General features: G+C 39.2%; 1 protein-coding gene across 1 annotated transcript; it reads left to right on the top strand.

Annotated features, from left to right (window-relative positions):
• Positions 1–15,383: 15,383 nt before the first annotated feature.
• Positions 15,384–16,553, top strand: LOC139733469 (serine/threonine-protein kinase SBK1-like). The gene has a single exon (XM_071644285.1). The coding sequence runs from the start codon at positions 15,384–15,386 to the stop codon at positions 16,551–16,553; it is 1,170 nt and encodes a 389-aa protein (XP_071500386.1).
• The last annotated feature ends 418 nt before the right edge of the window (positions 16,554–16,971 follow it).

Genomic DNA, 16,971 nt, shown 5'->3' with positions numbered 1-16,971 from the left:
AGTAGCATTGATAAGCGCCACAAGTTACATACTTCTTGATACTTCATTTAGGTACTCGGGTACTCATCCAGAGCAAACAAGATGTTGAATATTCCAGTGTTTAAAATTTATCAGAAAAAGCGTAATATTATCTAACACAAATGCAAGTGTTTGCTGTTGCCTCAAATGGACATTTAAGATGTTCTAAAATCATATATAGAGGTGTTTTTTTTCAATTTCATTACATGCATAAACACAAACATAACATGCATTGATAAATCATAAAATAATGTGTATAATAGCATACATTCTACACATATTTATATACATACGTGTTTACCTACACATATACATATATCATATATCTATATATATATATGTATATATATATGTGTATATATATATATATACATATATATATGTATATATATATATATATATACATGCATATGCATTTGTGTAATATATATGAAATATATAAAATTTCATAGAAAACAAATTTGAATTTTTATCAGCTTGAGATATGTGAAATGGAATCAGCTGAAAAAAAAAACCAATGAAAACAAAGTGTAGCATCACTTAAAGAGATTTAATATTTCTCTATTTGATGATTACCTTACTTTAAAAACAAAAAATGCAATTATCTGTTATTGTATTCAAATTGTTCATATATTCTGTGTTTATCTACTTAATTCTATCGCCATGTCAATTTTGGTTAGGGTCAGGGTTTTAAAAGCGAAGAATCTCAGCTTTTAGATAATGTACAGCTCATCAATGTTGGGTGTTTCTAACCCCCTAAGCGTGATAGGGTATCCAAAAAATAACAAAGTTAAATAAGAAAATCGGCCGGCATTTGTAGCTGCGGTATAACTCCACTGAAGAACTCGCACCTTTTATACAGTGGACAAAAATAGGAGTTTTTGAAATATTTTTAAAGCTCCATAGCAACCATTATGGAGAGGCTATCAGATTGTCCTCGTCCTGAAGCTTGTCGAAAACAACACATTAGACGATTTCAAAGTATCAGTGTCACTAATGACTAGATTTTCGTGATACCTGCACTTTCACGCATGAAAAAGAACAACGCCGAAGTCAGACTAAGAAAGATGGTTTTATACAGACACTATCAAAAGTTACTTATAATTGATTTAATGCTCACTACCTTCAGAGGTTGACGGAATGATGGTTGAGGAATTAATAATCCACCCACAACAATAAATAGATAATCATGTTGTTGCATAGTCATAACGATGTATGTATTGTGTGTTTGTCTGTCTGTTTGTATGTGGGCTGTATCTGAAGCAAGTGAAGGCATTGACGGAAAAGGGAATTTGGCTTTAAACTACTAAATATCACACTAAACACTTGGTAATGTTGCAAATCCCTATAGCTGCATTTACAATGATAACGGTTTATCCTCACTATATACAAATAAACTGTATCTAAGCACACACACACACACACACACACACACACATACACACACACACATAATGATTCAATTTTACTCCTTATGATATATTGCCAGCACTGATTATGATACGAAATCCACAGAATAGTATCTCGAATGCAGCACCAACGCCAAGTTAACATAGATTATTGTCGTCAAAAATACATAACATCTCTTTGGCAAATAAATCTTTCAAGAACTGATAATTCGGCAAACGGTGATTGTAAAGGGAGGGGGGAAAGAAACTGGAGCACAAAACGAGGAGAAGAAAAAAAAAGACACGTTCATTAAACGGAGTTTTATCGATCGATGGAGGCACCACTGCGAGAAGCGACGATCTGAGTCGTCGTGCGGCTGGGGTTGGCCCCCCATAAGATTGTGCAAAGGAAAAGGGTCGATATTGCAGAGACCGTGTGTCGATTGGGTTTGCGCTCCCCGGAATAATATATCCACTAAATGGGACTATTGGAGAGAAAGGGAAGAGCTTGAAGCTGAAGTTTGTTGCCTACATGACGTGTTACACATATTACATGCATGCCTTGTCTTCTTTCCTATTCCTTTTTTTTTTCGTTTTTTCCTCTCCTCTACCCCCCCCCCCATTTTTTCTCTCCTCTCCCTTACTCTTTCATATTCCTCCAAAATCTCCCCTCTCTCCCTCTCCCTAAAAGTTTTATATTTGTTTTTGTTATTTGACTAATTATGTATGCATCTTAAAGGACAAGTCCAACTTCATATGTGAATTGAGTGAATGCAGCAATATTAGTAGAACACATCAGTGGAGGTTTGGGGAAAATCGGACCATACATTCGAAAGTTATTAATTTCTAAAGTATCCGCGCTGTCACTGCTTAATGAGAAGACTACTACAGTGTGTGATGTCACATGCGTTGAACGATATAAAGAAAATGAAGAGAATTTCATAAAATTGTATTTTTAGGGAAAATATGTTCATTTCCTCGACTTGGCACTGACGTATGCCAAGGGTAATATTATTCCACCTGTCTTCTGAAAGAGGTAAGTCAAGTATTCTTTTATTATGCGAGAAAAGTGAAAATATGTCGAATTCTTTATGTTCATGTGACTCATGTACCCGTATGCATCTGACATCACAAGCTGTAGTAGTTTTCTCATCCAGTAGTAAAAAAGCAGAAACTTCAAATATTCATGACTTATGAATGGATTGTCCAATTTTCCTCACACTCTAACTGATGTGTTGTACTATCGTTGCTTCATTCATTCAATCCACATGTCTATGAAGGTGAACTTGTTTTTTAATTGTTGTCTTTCTATCCGGGCCGACTTATCTAAAGCTATTTCAATTCATATTCTCCCGTTTTTATAGTTATACCTATTTATATCGATTTTATTTTACCGCCTTATCTCGTTCTGTATGGTACCTACACGTGGGTCTTTTCCACTTTATGCTTCAAATGATCAAAATGAAAAGTAGGCCTACATAGGTAATAATGATGATAACAACAATGATGATAGTGATCATAGTTATGATAAAGATAATGACATTATTGGATGATGATGTAAAATAAAACTAAATCAGGACACTGATTCTTTGGGTCACATACTGTGAGTCCGCAAGGAATTGTAATTTGGGGCAATTTGACAAATAGAGTCTCTTCCTCCTCGATGCTTCTTTTACCCCTCCCACCTCATCCCCACCCCCCACCCCAAATTCGATGTTTGAAAATGAGACGAGGAAATGCGTCACACCCGTATTACCATGTTTATCAAAGTGGTGTCTTATCCGTTGTTTTGTAAGGGATCTCAGTGAATTTCAAACAGAATGAAAGAAGAATCTGAATGCAAAACAAGTTACCTCTATTCTTGTTGATTTGAGATATTTGCGAATAAAGTTGCTAAAACATCAAACGTAAAAGAAAATACGTGATATTCTTTAAAATCGCAATCTTCAAGAATATGCCTTGTTAAGTAACAATGGCGAGGTATGACTGGAAAGGTTTTATTTTGCTCTATATGATGATGATGAACTTTAAAATGTTCTAAAATGGCACTAAACCTGTTTTTCGATTAAGCTCTTCAAATAGTACTTCACTTGACCGCTCACCTATGTATATCTACAACAGTGACCCGCCTTCATGAGAAATTAAACCCATTTTATCCTTAAGCACTGGAAATACATTTAATATTGAACATTGTTATTCGATATCCACTGAGGTTTTCTTCCAACAGTCCAGTTAAAGGGACATTCCAGGCAATTTATATACATTTACATTTAGTACACAAACTGATAATGCCATGTACATAGATTTGTGGAATTTATTATTTATTCATTTATTTGAGCAGAAAAACCAATACTCTCAAAAAGTCCAAACACATTACACTGAACGAGAATGATGACGTAGAGGCTCACATATTCCAGTTATGTAGCAATGTAATTCCACTACAATACCGCATGCTTAACAAGTTCAATTGTGTAGACTTTATGCATACTTTCTTCTTTTGTTCCTCTTCCATGTCCACCCAATCACGCATTCGTATGTGAAGCTGCTATGTCATCATCTTTGTTCACTATGATTTTCTTATAGATTTTGAAAACAATGTTATTTCTCATCCCAATAACTATAGATTCTGTAGCTCTGTACACCCAAAATGACCAATATTACTTATATAATGTTCAAGTGCAAAAGTCTGAAAATTATCCGGAGGTACGCCGGTCGCACAAGCTGCCTTAAATCCAGATGCAATCGCCCCCAGAGCCATTTTTTTATGCATATGGGGAAAAAAAAAAACACACACACACACACAACAAAAAAACAAAAACAAAACAAAGCAAAACTTAGGACCTCAGTGAACAGATCACCTGGTGAGAAGAGTTATAAAATGGAATTGGGAAAATGTTGGCTTAGATCGAGAAGGGTGTTCAGTAATATTGTGCAATAATCAACTGATAATCCCAACGTAATATTCATTACATAGGCCCTATCAATTTAGTACAATGTTTAATCCCAACGCACATAAAACACGCCCCCCATTCTAAACATGTGAAAGGTCATCATCATCATCACTTTTGATTAGAATCGAGGGTACTATTTTCATTTCACAATGTTAATCTGGAATACTTATTCTGGTCTAGCAGAAAAGTTATACGCAGTGCCATCTGAAGATGAACATTCATTGAAGCTGTGAGTAATCTATCCACCCCTTTACGATACACATTGCCGATACGACTAAAAAAAAATAAAGCAGCAAAGTGGAACAAGTAGTAGTTCATAAAATATTGTCAGCAAAGATTGAAACACGGCATCCGACACGCTGGAAACATATACAGGAAAAGCATTACGATATAACACACAACTGAAAACTTTACCATCTTTTTTTTTCTACAACCGATATCGACTATAAACTGAAAAGAGACACCCAGTAGAGCTGGGTCCGTTTTACCTGCGGTTTGTATCGAGCGCTGAAGAGATTTAGCAGTAGTCTCAAAGGGGTCGAATTCTGTGAGAACTATTTTGGCGTAACCCACATCTTGCAAGAAAATGTTTCCCATGTTTACGCACGTGCGTTAATTTGCGCTAATTTGAGGCCCCCATTGTAAAACATCGCTGTAAAACACTTCCCAATTATTCTGTCGGGCATATTGGTAAATGATCGGACTGAAATACTTGGGGGAAAACGGGAAAATTCCTTGGGGTTGTCATGACGATGATGACGTCGTTGAGGTAAATTATGTCCCTAAGGGGTGATGAGAACTGGGGAGGGAGGGAAGGACGGACGGAGGGGGGGGGGGGGGGGGGGGGAGAGACTGTATACCAGCATTCAGAAAACCATCTTATGCCCACCATTAGAAGGGGGAAAATGTGGGAATTTCAGCGAGAGGAATTATTTTCAGATCCGGTTTCGGTTGCCATGGCAATGGGCTACGAAGAAGAGATCAGACGAGCTGCTCGGTCAGCCGGATGTGAAGCGAGATGAATGGAAGCTGATTGAAAGAGACAAAGCAGCGCAAGAGGCAAAAAAGACCAGATTTCTGGCGATCGCTGTACTCTCCTAACATGACGAGGACATCGTTGTGTCTTTCTGTACATGTCGTGCACAAGAATAGTGGAAAATGCCATATGCCTTGCAAACTCTGAATACAATCAACCCATACCAGTGCCAAGTCTTATCTATTTCATTCTCAAATTATTTTTATCGTAACTTCATGGCTTACCCACGGAATTAAAGCACATTAAGAGCACTTCAACAAAGTGATCATTGCGGAACTGATAGTCTGGACATGATAATAATGTCGCTTAATCTTCTCATGCACAATGGCATAGGATGAAAAATAATCAGTTTCGATCAGGCGTTCTGAAAAATCGTTAATGCCATAAGTATTTCATCTGAATAAAAAGAATCATGGACATTAAGATGTATTCATAATGTGGTCTTTTAGAAACAGATCAATACATTCAGTTATTCTAAAAAAATCACTGGTGCTTCTACAATTCAGTCATATTTAATGATAGAATGAATACATGATAGTTCAAAATCATTCACCTCGTGTTTCTGTTTACCGCTGTACATGTTCATGCACGTGTGCTCTGCAAATATCAAAGTCGATAAAGATGTGAACAAGACATACGTGTATATGTAAGACATACATACATGTACGTTACGTATGTCCGTCCAGCGTCCAGTGCATGTACCACTGAGCAGTTGTCAACCATTTTTCCATTTTCAAATCGCCACTAGAGGGCGACAAGTATCTAGGAGCAAGTGTCATGGTAGCATTCTTGGCTGCAATGCTCTACGAATCAGTGCTATTGCTACCATAAACCTTCCACACATGGACATACATCGCTCATTTATTAATTCAAACACCTGTTTCTGTGAAAAGCGGCACAATAACATTTTAGATATGCTTTCCTACTTTGATCTCATATAGTGCATCACCGACAGCCAGCCTGGAGTAAAAACAAGACGGCGCGGCGCTTTGAGATATCTCAAAACTACATGCGCTGAAGATAATAACTCTCTTAAATCAAGAAAATGCACGTGCAGTTGTAGTGTACATTGGGAAATCATTGCTCAGTTAATTTCATTTGCGAAATGCACGTACTTTACGAGGGAAAGCAAGTATTTCGGCAGGATGGTTGTAATTTGTAATCTAATTTATCCCATTTTTCACACATTGTTTCAGCGTCAACATGGACAGTAATGGTGACGACATGTATGTCTTACCATTAAAGCAACGTTACATGCGCGTCCACAAGCGTCCACTTCAGTAATTACTAATTGTGTGACACGAAATTTGTCATGATTTGAGGTTTGTTGCTCCCCATCGTTGTCGATTTTCCAAAGGCAATTAAGTCTGAAAAGGCACCTCAGCGAAATAAAACCGAAATGAGGGAAACGGTTCTTTTGTCAGTGACGATGAACGATTACACAATCGTCATTGTCCAAACATCTGAATGTACTCATAAGATGCACATAATCAGGTGGCGGCGATGCAGGTCGGATTAAAGAAAGACCTCCGTTCATAGGTCCATGAGTGCTACCTTCTATTTTTTTTTCTGGCACACTGGTGAATTGTATGAGCTATAGTACGTCCACGTACGTTGAATGGCACTGCCTTGTCGCATTATTCTTGCACCAACCTTTGCAAAATTTAACATTCCTATTACTATAAGTAATTAAAAAAAGACATTTACATAAAAATCACACGGGGCTCTGCAACATGATTTTTTTCTTATTATTCTGTCTCAAAGTCGGTAAACTACTTGTTTCTCCGCTTTTTACACAAGTTAAATTAGAACCCCCCCCCCCCAAAAAAAAAAAAAAAAACACACACACACACACACTTTTGACTTCGCATTCGAATGGGACATGTGACGACAGGATCAAAACCTCTCACATTCTATTCACTGAAAGGCTGGTTATTTTGCTTATGAAACGAGGAAAATTAGAAATTTATGCCATGTGTATCAAAATGTTTCCTTTGAGATTATGTCAAAGCAGCGAAATTATAATTATCACTCCTGCTATATCCAAGGAGGTTCAAGAGAATGGAGTCACGACTGTATTATTTCCTTTGAAACCATGTTCAAAGCCGCCGCTCAAAAATATTTGAAGCATATGCCAAACAGGATCTGCCGCGCAGATACGAAGACAATTGACTCGTGTCTCATTGCATCATGACCAGCCACTTTCATAAGAAGATATGTCTTTGTGATGGTAATTACTTTTCGCTATCCCTTCTTATAAAAGGTAGGTGGTACAGACACGAGGATGCGCGAATAGAAATTGAGCAAAAAATGCTGAAATAAAGATGAAAATTACTGGACTATAGGCATACCCGGGCACTAATCTGATATATCTATCAATAAAGAATTATACTTGAAGATTATTTCATATTAGTTTCATTTGTGGAAATTAAGCGGAAAAGTGATAAAACCAGCTTTCCAGGATAGTACAGTTTTAAACATTTTCACATGATACAGCTTTGATTTACACTTTTGCACAAATTTCTGGACGGGATTGACTTTTGTTTTACATGCTTTATCATTAAGTGAAATTTTATATCATTTAATAGATAAATAAGCAAAATATGGCCAACATTATGATAACGTTCAAAATGAATCTTCAGATTGCTCAGCAAGACGGCGGCCTCGAACATCGATCATCAAAGGCACAAGTGCACCTGTGGAATTCTTTTGTACATCAACAGAAAATCTGACAACTGCTTGAATAATTACAGCCAGTTGGAACTCCATGTATAAAACCTCCTTGCTATATCTGACCGTATGGTTGTCTTGTAGATTGGTGTAATACACGAACATTATGTCTGTGTATGCCTTATACCTATACCATACAACATAGCTGTTACAATACACACACAAATGTGAGTATAATGTGTGTATAGCTTTATGCAATTTCAGTTCTATATGTTATATATATACATGTGTCATCTATTTTATCTTGCAACACACCAGGATGTGTTGCCACATGTCAACGACACTAACTATCCAGTGACTACGTAGGTCTAGAATATTACTTGCGCCCTCAATGCCGATGGACTTGAAATTTCTTTGAAGACGAGTAGGCCCTACAGAGTATCGATAAATGTGTTCCTAAATTTTCCTTACTTTGTCTGTTTTATTTCAGGACATCACGGGGTGGGGTTGTTTGTTATTTAAGTTTGTTGCTTTCCAGTAGAAATAGAAACGGAGGACGGCTGTAACAGAAAATGACGATAGGTATTAGAGACCAAGATAATCAAATTAACATTTACTATGATAGCATCATTGAAACATGATTTTCCTGGTGTAGAGCGATAATGAGATTGAAGCATTCTAGGAATATGATGAGGGTGCAATGCTCAGAACAACAAGGAAGACATTCATCTGGGGAAAGAAATAATATGTTCATCAGTTGATAAGCATTTGTCTCCTCCCTCCCTCCCTTTCTCCCTATCTCCCTCCCCCCTCCCCTTTCTCTCAGTATATAGATATACCTACAAACAAGCCCAAAAAAAAATCGACTCAAGCTGGGACGAGGAGACGCTGGTTGCATATCAATTAAGGCTGATTGAAACGCTGCACGCTGTGTGTGAGACTGAGGTAGCAGTAGCCCGTGGAGGCAAGGCATCGACCATGACGATCCCCAAACTAAAGTCAGTCTCGGCTACGATCAACCTACCACATCACACTGACATGAAAGAAATAGGGGTATGGTGCCTGGAAAGGATACAAGGCAGTTAACATACCTATTTGTGACAGTGATGCCATGCACAAACGAGTACAATTAAAGTACATTATAATAATTATAATGCATTATTGTACATAATAATTATGTTTAATATACTATGTAATATTATGCATTAGTAGAACATAATTCACTCAACACGCAGAAGAAAAAGCATAATCCACTATACCTTGTAGAATATAGTTCATTGTAGTCGTATTCTGTTGAATTGTATGTATGTATGTATGTATGTATGGAATGGTTTATTGATCAAACTTCGCAGCCGAACGGCTGAATTGTGTCTGATTTACATCGATAATGATAACGTGCATTCTTCAAAGAACTTTAAAAGATGGTAAAAAAAAAAATGACACGTTTTGATTATTGTTTAAGAGATGTCATCTATACTATAGGTGTCTGATCTTCACAGATTTAATCCACCATGGATTGCCGTGTTCACAGTTCGTGTTTCAAATATTTTATTGTAGTCGTATTTATTTTTTTCAATCATTAAGTTATTTTGATCGAACCATGTGTCGGACCATATAGACCAAATAAAATTGTCATCCTACTGGACCTTTACAGAGCACAGAAACACTGTCACATACACACACACACACACACACACACACATACACACACACACACACACACAAATATGGCGTATTCACAATTTTTTCAGACAAAACAATACTGATTAACCAAAGACACCACATACTTGACATACGCAAACATTATTCAATCCAACCACTGGTATATAGCCGTGTACACAAACTTCTCCAAACCACATGCGTTGAACAGACACATTGCCACATCACATTGATAATAAGCATAATTATTAACAGCGCAAAATTACACAACTGCTTATCAATACTTGTATACACACAAATTTTAACTGTCTCATACACATACCGGCATAATATTGTCAAAGTTGATTCAGTCTTGTATTCAACATTGTCAATACATATGCACAAATACATACACACGCACACGCACACACAATGCACGTAACGCCAGACGCCGCCAAACCATAACCACTAACACTGTCAAATCCCACACTTCCTCCAAGCACAAACGCTTTCAAACTATGAACACCCACACACACAAACACCCCAAAATTACACCCGTCTTTATAAACAAACACAGACATCTTATGTACACCACTCAGCACGAATAAAATTCATCAAAACCACTTTGTGATTTCAAGTTAGTCCATTGTTTTCCTTAAGAAACCCTCAAAGGTTGATGAATACAATAAATCAACCATCGATATCAGCTGAAAACACAAAATCTATTTTTTCTCTCTTCTTTTGAACTCGTTCTTTCATGTTTGTATCCATTTCTTCATTTCCCATTTTTGAATTTCTCTATCTCTCTCTTCTCTGCTATCCTTCTCTTCTTCTTCTTCTTCTTCTTCTTCTTCTCCTTCTTCTTCTTTTTTAACTCCTTCTCTCATTTCTGCTCATAATGCGCATCGGTGGCAATAAGCAGCTGCCCAATCACGTGTCACAAACAATAACGTGATCGCGACAAATTTACCTGGAACAGGATGTTTGATGTGACAAGGAGAAGGAATACCTACAAACCATGGGGTGCTTGTGTAAGAGAGAAAAGAAACCAAAAGTTTTACAGAAACAAAATGAAAGAAAACAAATGCTGGCATGACTGGGGCAACAAATCAAATCGGGAAGCAGTAAATAAGGAAGGATTTTAGACATCGCTCCGGCGAGAGTAATCAGGTAATTTCTTCCGCTTGCATGAAAGAACGAAGGAAAACGCGCGAGACCGTGTGCAATACATGCAATAGGAACTCCGCGAAGAGAAGGGAAGGGGGGGGGGAGGCAATCCACGTTGTTTTCTTCTGCACATGATGCGTACTGATCAATGAGTTGGGTAAATTGATTTCGATAAAGCAGGCTTGTTTGTTTGTTTCTCAGTAGGAATCGTATAGGGTTTATAGCTTACGAGACCAAGTTTTAAGAGGAAAGGCTCTCCCTAAAAAGATATCACTTTGTCGCCAGTAGTCAAACTCCCCTGTTTTCACATTCCTATTATTCGTACATTTTCACTACCAAATAATTGCTCTTTCAACGAATAATGCGAATGCTACTTGATTATGCCTGACCGAAGCACGTTGATTATTAGCTTAACGTTTCAGCCACCGGAAATAAAAGACATAAAGACAGAACGACTCATCTCTGCATATGACGATTTGTTTATCCTTGAGGAAACGAGTATTTCAACTTTTATAAACGTAGGAGAAAATTTTAAATAAAAAAGACTTTCCTGAAAATGCGACAGCTTTAACAGACACAACTTTGAAGAGAGATCGTTTGATATGGTTTGGCTGTCTTGTAGAGAACATTATTGCTTACATTATTTTGAATGTCAGACAGTTTGAGAGACAATGAAAGGGAGATGAATTATGCACCCATAACGACTTGAAATAAACATCCCTGCGACACGTTGGTGAATAAAATCAATGATTACAGAAAGAATGTGAGAGAGAGAAAGATATCGTGGCATTCGAAAGGTTGCTATCATATCTCATTAACTTTCGTTTTGTTATGTAAGAGAGAGAAGAGAGCGAGAGAGAGAGACTCTCGAAATACAATTAAACTCTTTGAGGATTGTCCCTCGAGCGTATTTAATTTTCTATACTCTATATACCTCTCTCTGCTATACTGATCTTGCGCTGTTTGATATACCTCTTCAGGTAATTTGGTTATCATTGCTCTGTCCATGATATCATATTCATGCGTTGTTGGTACATTGTAATTCAATTTGGATGAGTTTGGCTACATTACGTGTTTGAGGTGTGTTGTGGAGAATCTCTTGTTATCATAGTGGAGTGCGCGCTTTTGTGTCGTGCTGATGACGATCAGTAAATCATACCACTATTTTGAATAATGGATTTGCCTACAGCTCATTCCGACTTTATCCATGTATCACATCACGACATTGACGTCAAGCGAAGGAATAAATCCGGCTGTAAGATCCTTACACCCGCACTCCACCTGATGTCTGTGTCTGAATAATTGTAAACAAAGACGAGTGTATGGTTCATTTCCTGATTCTCTTACTCATCAGACTAGCAAGTAATGTTTCTATTTGTGACTTCATGATTCCGTCTCTTTCTCTATGTTATATAAAACAGTGACATGTACTCCTTTTTGTTTCTGCTTTATAAACATTCACTCTTCCTCATCTTTTTATCTTTTCTTATTGGATGTGATTTTCGTGGAAAGTTATATTTGACGTACAAAGCGACTACGTATGCCTTCTCAGACATCAAACCGGCTGCGAAGCATTTAGTCCTTGTGTTGTCTTGAATCGAATCTAATTCACTTACGTATTTAACTACTTGCGCATCTCTCTTCTTTATTCATCTCCCTCTACCAGCCCCACCCCGAGATTCAGAAGTACTGTTCTCGTTAAGTTCTTCTGTTTCTGTCCGCCTTATCATTTTCACACCTACTTCTTTGTATCATTGTCCCTCCTCTAACATTCTATATACACTCCTCACATTTCTTTTTCTGTATTTATATCTTTCCTCCACTCTGTTGAGCTCCATATAATTTCGCATTTCCCCTCTTCCTTGTGAAACATAATCATTGTCTAGATCCTGGTTAACCACCAAGGAGATGGTGATAAACAGGGGGAATTGAGGAGAGGATGGGTATGGGGTGGGGTGGAGTGAGGGGTTGAGAGGGACAAGTTAATCAGGTGCGAGAGAGTCCATAATGATGGATGGGCGTTTTAAGTCATTCTCCCTCTGATGACTGGAGTGGAACAACTTGATCGATGTGATAATAATATGAGGGAATAACAGCGAGTGATTTCAACCGCGGAAGCCTCGGTGTCGGGAACATTAAATGGAGAATGATTTTGTTCGCACATGACTGTGCACAGCAATCTTTTTATGGATATTGAAGTGATTAAATGCGCACTGATGTATTACTTTCCACGGCTGGCATGATACGCAAGAATGTGTGCATGTGTGCATGTTACACCAACGCTTGATAATGTTAAAGTCACAATAATGTGACCAGAAAAAAAAAGAGGGACTATTGTCCTATCTTGATTCAAATTGTTGGGAATACACTTTCTTTCAATAGGTTAAAATGGCAAAACTTGTCACAAAGGTATGTATTTATGCATGCACATCGACGTGTTCTCTTCGATTCATAAATACTGATGTATTCATAGTATAATCTAGATTATATATACATCTATATGTACACAAACAAATGTGCATTTTTCAATCAATGAACACACTTTGTTGCGTTAACATGTCTCCATACCCTCGTAGGAGAAACAGCTCGTTCTACATTCCTTGATGCTGTCAATACTGGGGAGTGCGTAAACGAGACACAGAAGCAATTGTTGTGAGCTCATATATACATTCGTTTGTAAATCGTAATATCGAATTTTCTGTTTTTCTTTCACTTCATCTTTGAGGTTTTCTCCACCCTCTTCTTCTCCATTTTCTCCTTCATCTTTTCGTATCATCCTTCTTCTTCTTCTTCTTCTTCCCGACGGTTACATCTAATCGACACAGCTTCCGCTACCATGTATAGCTCTTGCTGTCGACTACATTAGTATGCGTGACGCATCTTGCGTGCGTGCGCGCGGGGGTATACCCCAAATCCTCATATACGTACTCTGCAGGAAAGGAGGAAAACAAATCGAACAGTTGAAACATGCGGCAAAAAGGAAGCGTGAATCGCCAGCCATGCGGCGCCCTGGAGGATGCTCTAGCCAGTGTCTCATCCGGCAGAGCGCTCACGCATGCGGTAGAAATTGGCCGACACTTGGCGACGTTTTACTCGCAGTGAGAAACTGCCTTCCTTCGCTGTCTACCACTGAGCTGCACTTACACGAGGCGACTTTTACAGAATGTGATCTATCTTAAGGTGACTGATAATGTTATTGCCATGTCACCGGAAAAGCTCAAATGTTTCTCGTCTTGATTTCTTGAAAAGACTTTGCTGGACTTATTCAAGAGGAGTCAACTTCATGAGACATTTTCCATAATCACTTTTTTTTCTGACGAATTGCTGCTGTTAACGGATGGAAGTGGTGGAATTTAAACGGTCAGCTTTCAGGACGAACTTCAAAACTCTTGGGTGATCTGACAGCCTCGTATACTGTCATGTGATACCCCAAGGCAATAAGCTCCAAATGCGGTAGATACCGGTGTATGGTGCCATTTAGGCAACTGTGTTGAGGAGAGAGATCTAGCAGAGGGATCCTATTTGGAAAGCAAATAACTTCACGCCTGGTGTGAAAGGAGAGACACGAAGAGAGACAGGACGAGAGATTTTGACGCGATGGAATGAAATGGGTAGTTAAAGGATGATTAACTTTTAATGGATCTCGGCTATTTTAAGACGCAGGAGTCGAGGTAAGAATCGAACAAGCGGACACACGGCATTCATTCCTCATACCGTCGAGGGTGACACTGCGATGCACGAAAGATTTGTTTCTCGTGCGTCTCGACCACCTCTCCGAGTTGTTCCCATTTGATAAATGGATCGTTCATGAATTATGTTTTCCTTCCGTGTATTGTGGCACTGTGCTGTATAAATGGAATAACCCCACCTTAAGGCTAAGGATATTCAACTGCATGATCAAAAGGAAAATATCATCAAAGCGTTTATAGATGTTTGCACCTTTCATCGACTGCTTGCGGAGCGTTAAATGTCTCAAAGAGCCAACAAATAGTATCACATCAGTGTTTTGATTTCAACGGGGCTTCTAAAATGCTACAGCTGCAAATCGGAATTTAAGTAAGTAACGCGTGCATTCTCCCGACTCTGCTGACTTTTAATGGCATTGTGTAGTCACTAGCTCTTCAGAAAATTTCTCAATAAGAGTGTTGATATACCAAGAGAGCGCTATGATGGTGTGTTTGTTGCGCGGGATGATAGTAATGCTGAAAAGCCTGCCACATATTTTGTTGATTCTAAACTGAAGCTAATGTTATCAGTCTAAAGATATTCCAATGAAACGTCTGGAGCTTCTGCCGAAATCACTGGAGGATAAAGACAAACAGCAGCCAGGGAAATTTTGATAATGACAAAGAGTGTATGTAGTACGCATGGATAGTGATCGTGCTACATAGAGACATGGTTTAAAAGCGATACCCTCGAGAGCCAGTGGCAAGTGGGAAGTCTGTTCTACTTCTATGATTTCCAGGTGAAGTGGTTTCGTACCCACTCTTGGTGCAGATGTCGCTCATGGACACGATGGCACAGCGGAAGTTAAGTGAAAGCACAGGAGGGTCAGGGGGTCAAGACTCTTCAACAGCAGTGTCCCCGTTTCCGGGAACCCAGCGTTACACACCCATAGGGGTGCTTAAAGAAGGCAATTACGGCAAGATAGAATTGATCGTGGATAAGCGTACAGGGGTTCGCTACGCGTTGAAACAAGTCAAGAAAGACTCGATTAAATTCAAGGAATTCAATCGCGAGACCACGCTAAGCTGCGAGTTGTCTGTTCACGCAGCAATTGTCGCGACACTTCCGGATACCTTTGAATCTACTGACGCATACATGATGCTGCAGGAATACGCGCCATACGGAGATCTCTTGGAGGCAATTCCACCTCAGAAAGGACTAGATGAAATCAGGGCCAAGTCCTGCCTTGCCCAGGTTGCAGCCGCTCTATCGTTTCTACATTCCAAGCGCCTTGTACACGGGGACGTTAAGCCCGAGAACGTCCTCCTCTTTGACAAAGATCTCACTGTCGCGAAGCTTTCCGATTTTGGTCGCACGCGCCGACGCGGGTCGTTGGTTCGTAAGAATGCAAGATCGATTCCCTATTCACCACCCGAAGTCTGTCAGGCATTAGAGAATGAGAGTTTTGCTGTAGAACCCAGCCAAGATTCATGGCACTTTGGAGTGATGCTGTTTTGCGTACTCACGGGGATGTTTCCATGGGAACAAGCCGACCAGACTAGAAGTTCGTGCTTTGAGGAATTTGTGCGATGGCAGAAACGAAAGATAACCATTGCTCCTCCTGCCTGGCGCAACTTCACACCCAAACTTCTAAAACTTTGCCGGAAGCTCTTAGAACCGAAAGCCGAACGCAGGGGATCAGTGTCTCAAATCCACAAGTACGTTGCTGATCCTTGGCTGAAGCGTCCTACAGACTCTTCGCCTCCTAGCCGGGCTGGCACCGGAGCGGCAGCGGCAAAGAGGTCCTCGCTCGGCCAGAACCAGGACTCAAACTTGAAAGAACAAGCTGGCGAGAATGGGAGCAACGACAGCAATAACAACAGGACGTGTATGGACGAGCTGAGAGACAAGCTGGAGGCGCATGGTGTAGTGACCAGGACAGACAAAGACCAGCGGAAGCAGCGAACAGCGGATTGGGTTCGTGATGCGTGTGTGAATCATACCGAAAAACAATCGTAGCACGATGGCATGTAGCAATTTTTCATGTACCCCAGCGTAACAGCGAAATTGAAAGACCATGCATAAACAAGATTATGCACACGAACCAAAATTTGGTAAAAACCTTCATCTCTAACTTTGCCCTCCCCCAACCATTATGTTAATTACAGCTAAAAGGAGAGTAATCGACAACTACAAAATCGCCAAGAGATATGACCGCCCTGTTCTTGTAGTTCTCTTAAGTTTAATACATAGTTTTAAACATTTTGTCACCAATTATCATCATCATGTGCACAAAGTACACGGCTCGTGATAAACGGTCATTGATCGAATGTAATGTATTATTTGCTCTTTTAAAGATTTTACCCTATCACAGCTCATTTATCTATTAAAGCAAGACAAACGCCATAAAAGGTAGCGTTACAAAATATGCGGCTCT

This window comes from Diadema antillarum, unplaced genomic scaffold, assembly GCF_040938485.1.
Source record: "Diadema antillarum isolate AM-2024a unplaced genomic scaffold, OU_Dant_1.0 seq00000477_RagTag, whole genome shotgun sequence".
In the NCBI taxonomy this organism is placed as follows: Eukaryota; Metazoa; Echinodermata; class Echinoidea; order Diadematoida; family Diadematidae; genus Diadema; species Diadema antillarum.
The sequence above is the reverse complement of the archived record's forward strand: the minus strand, read 5'-3'. Positions and strand labels throughout refer to the sequence as shown.

What these genes read in the sequence shown, in the direction of transcription:
- LOC139733469 (XM_071644285.1), top strand. Translation starts at nt 15,384, where the DNA reads ATGGCACAGCGGAAGTTAAGTGAAAGCACAGGAGGGTCAGGGGGTCAA.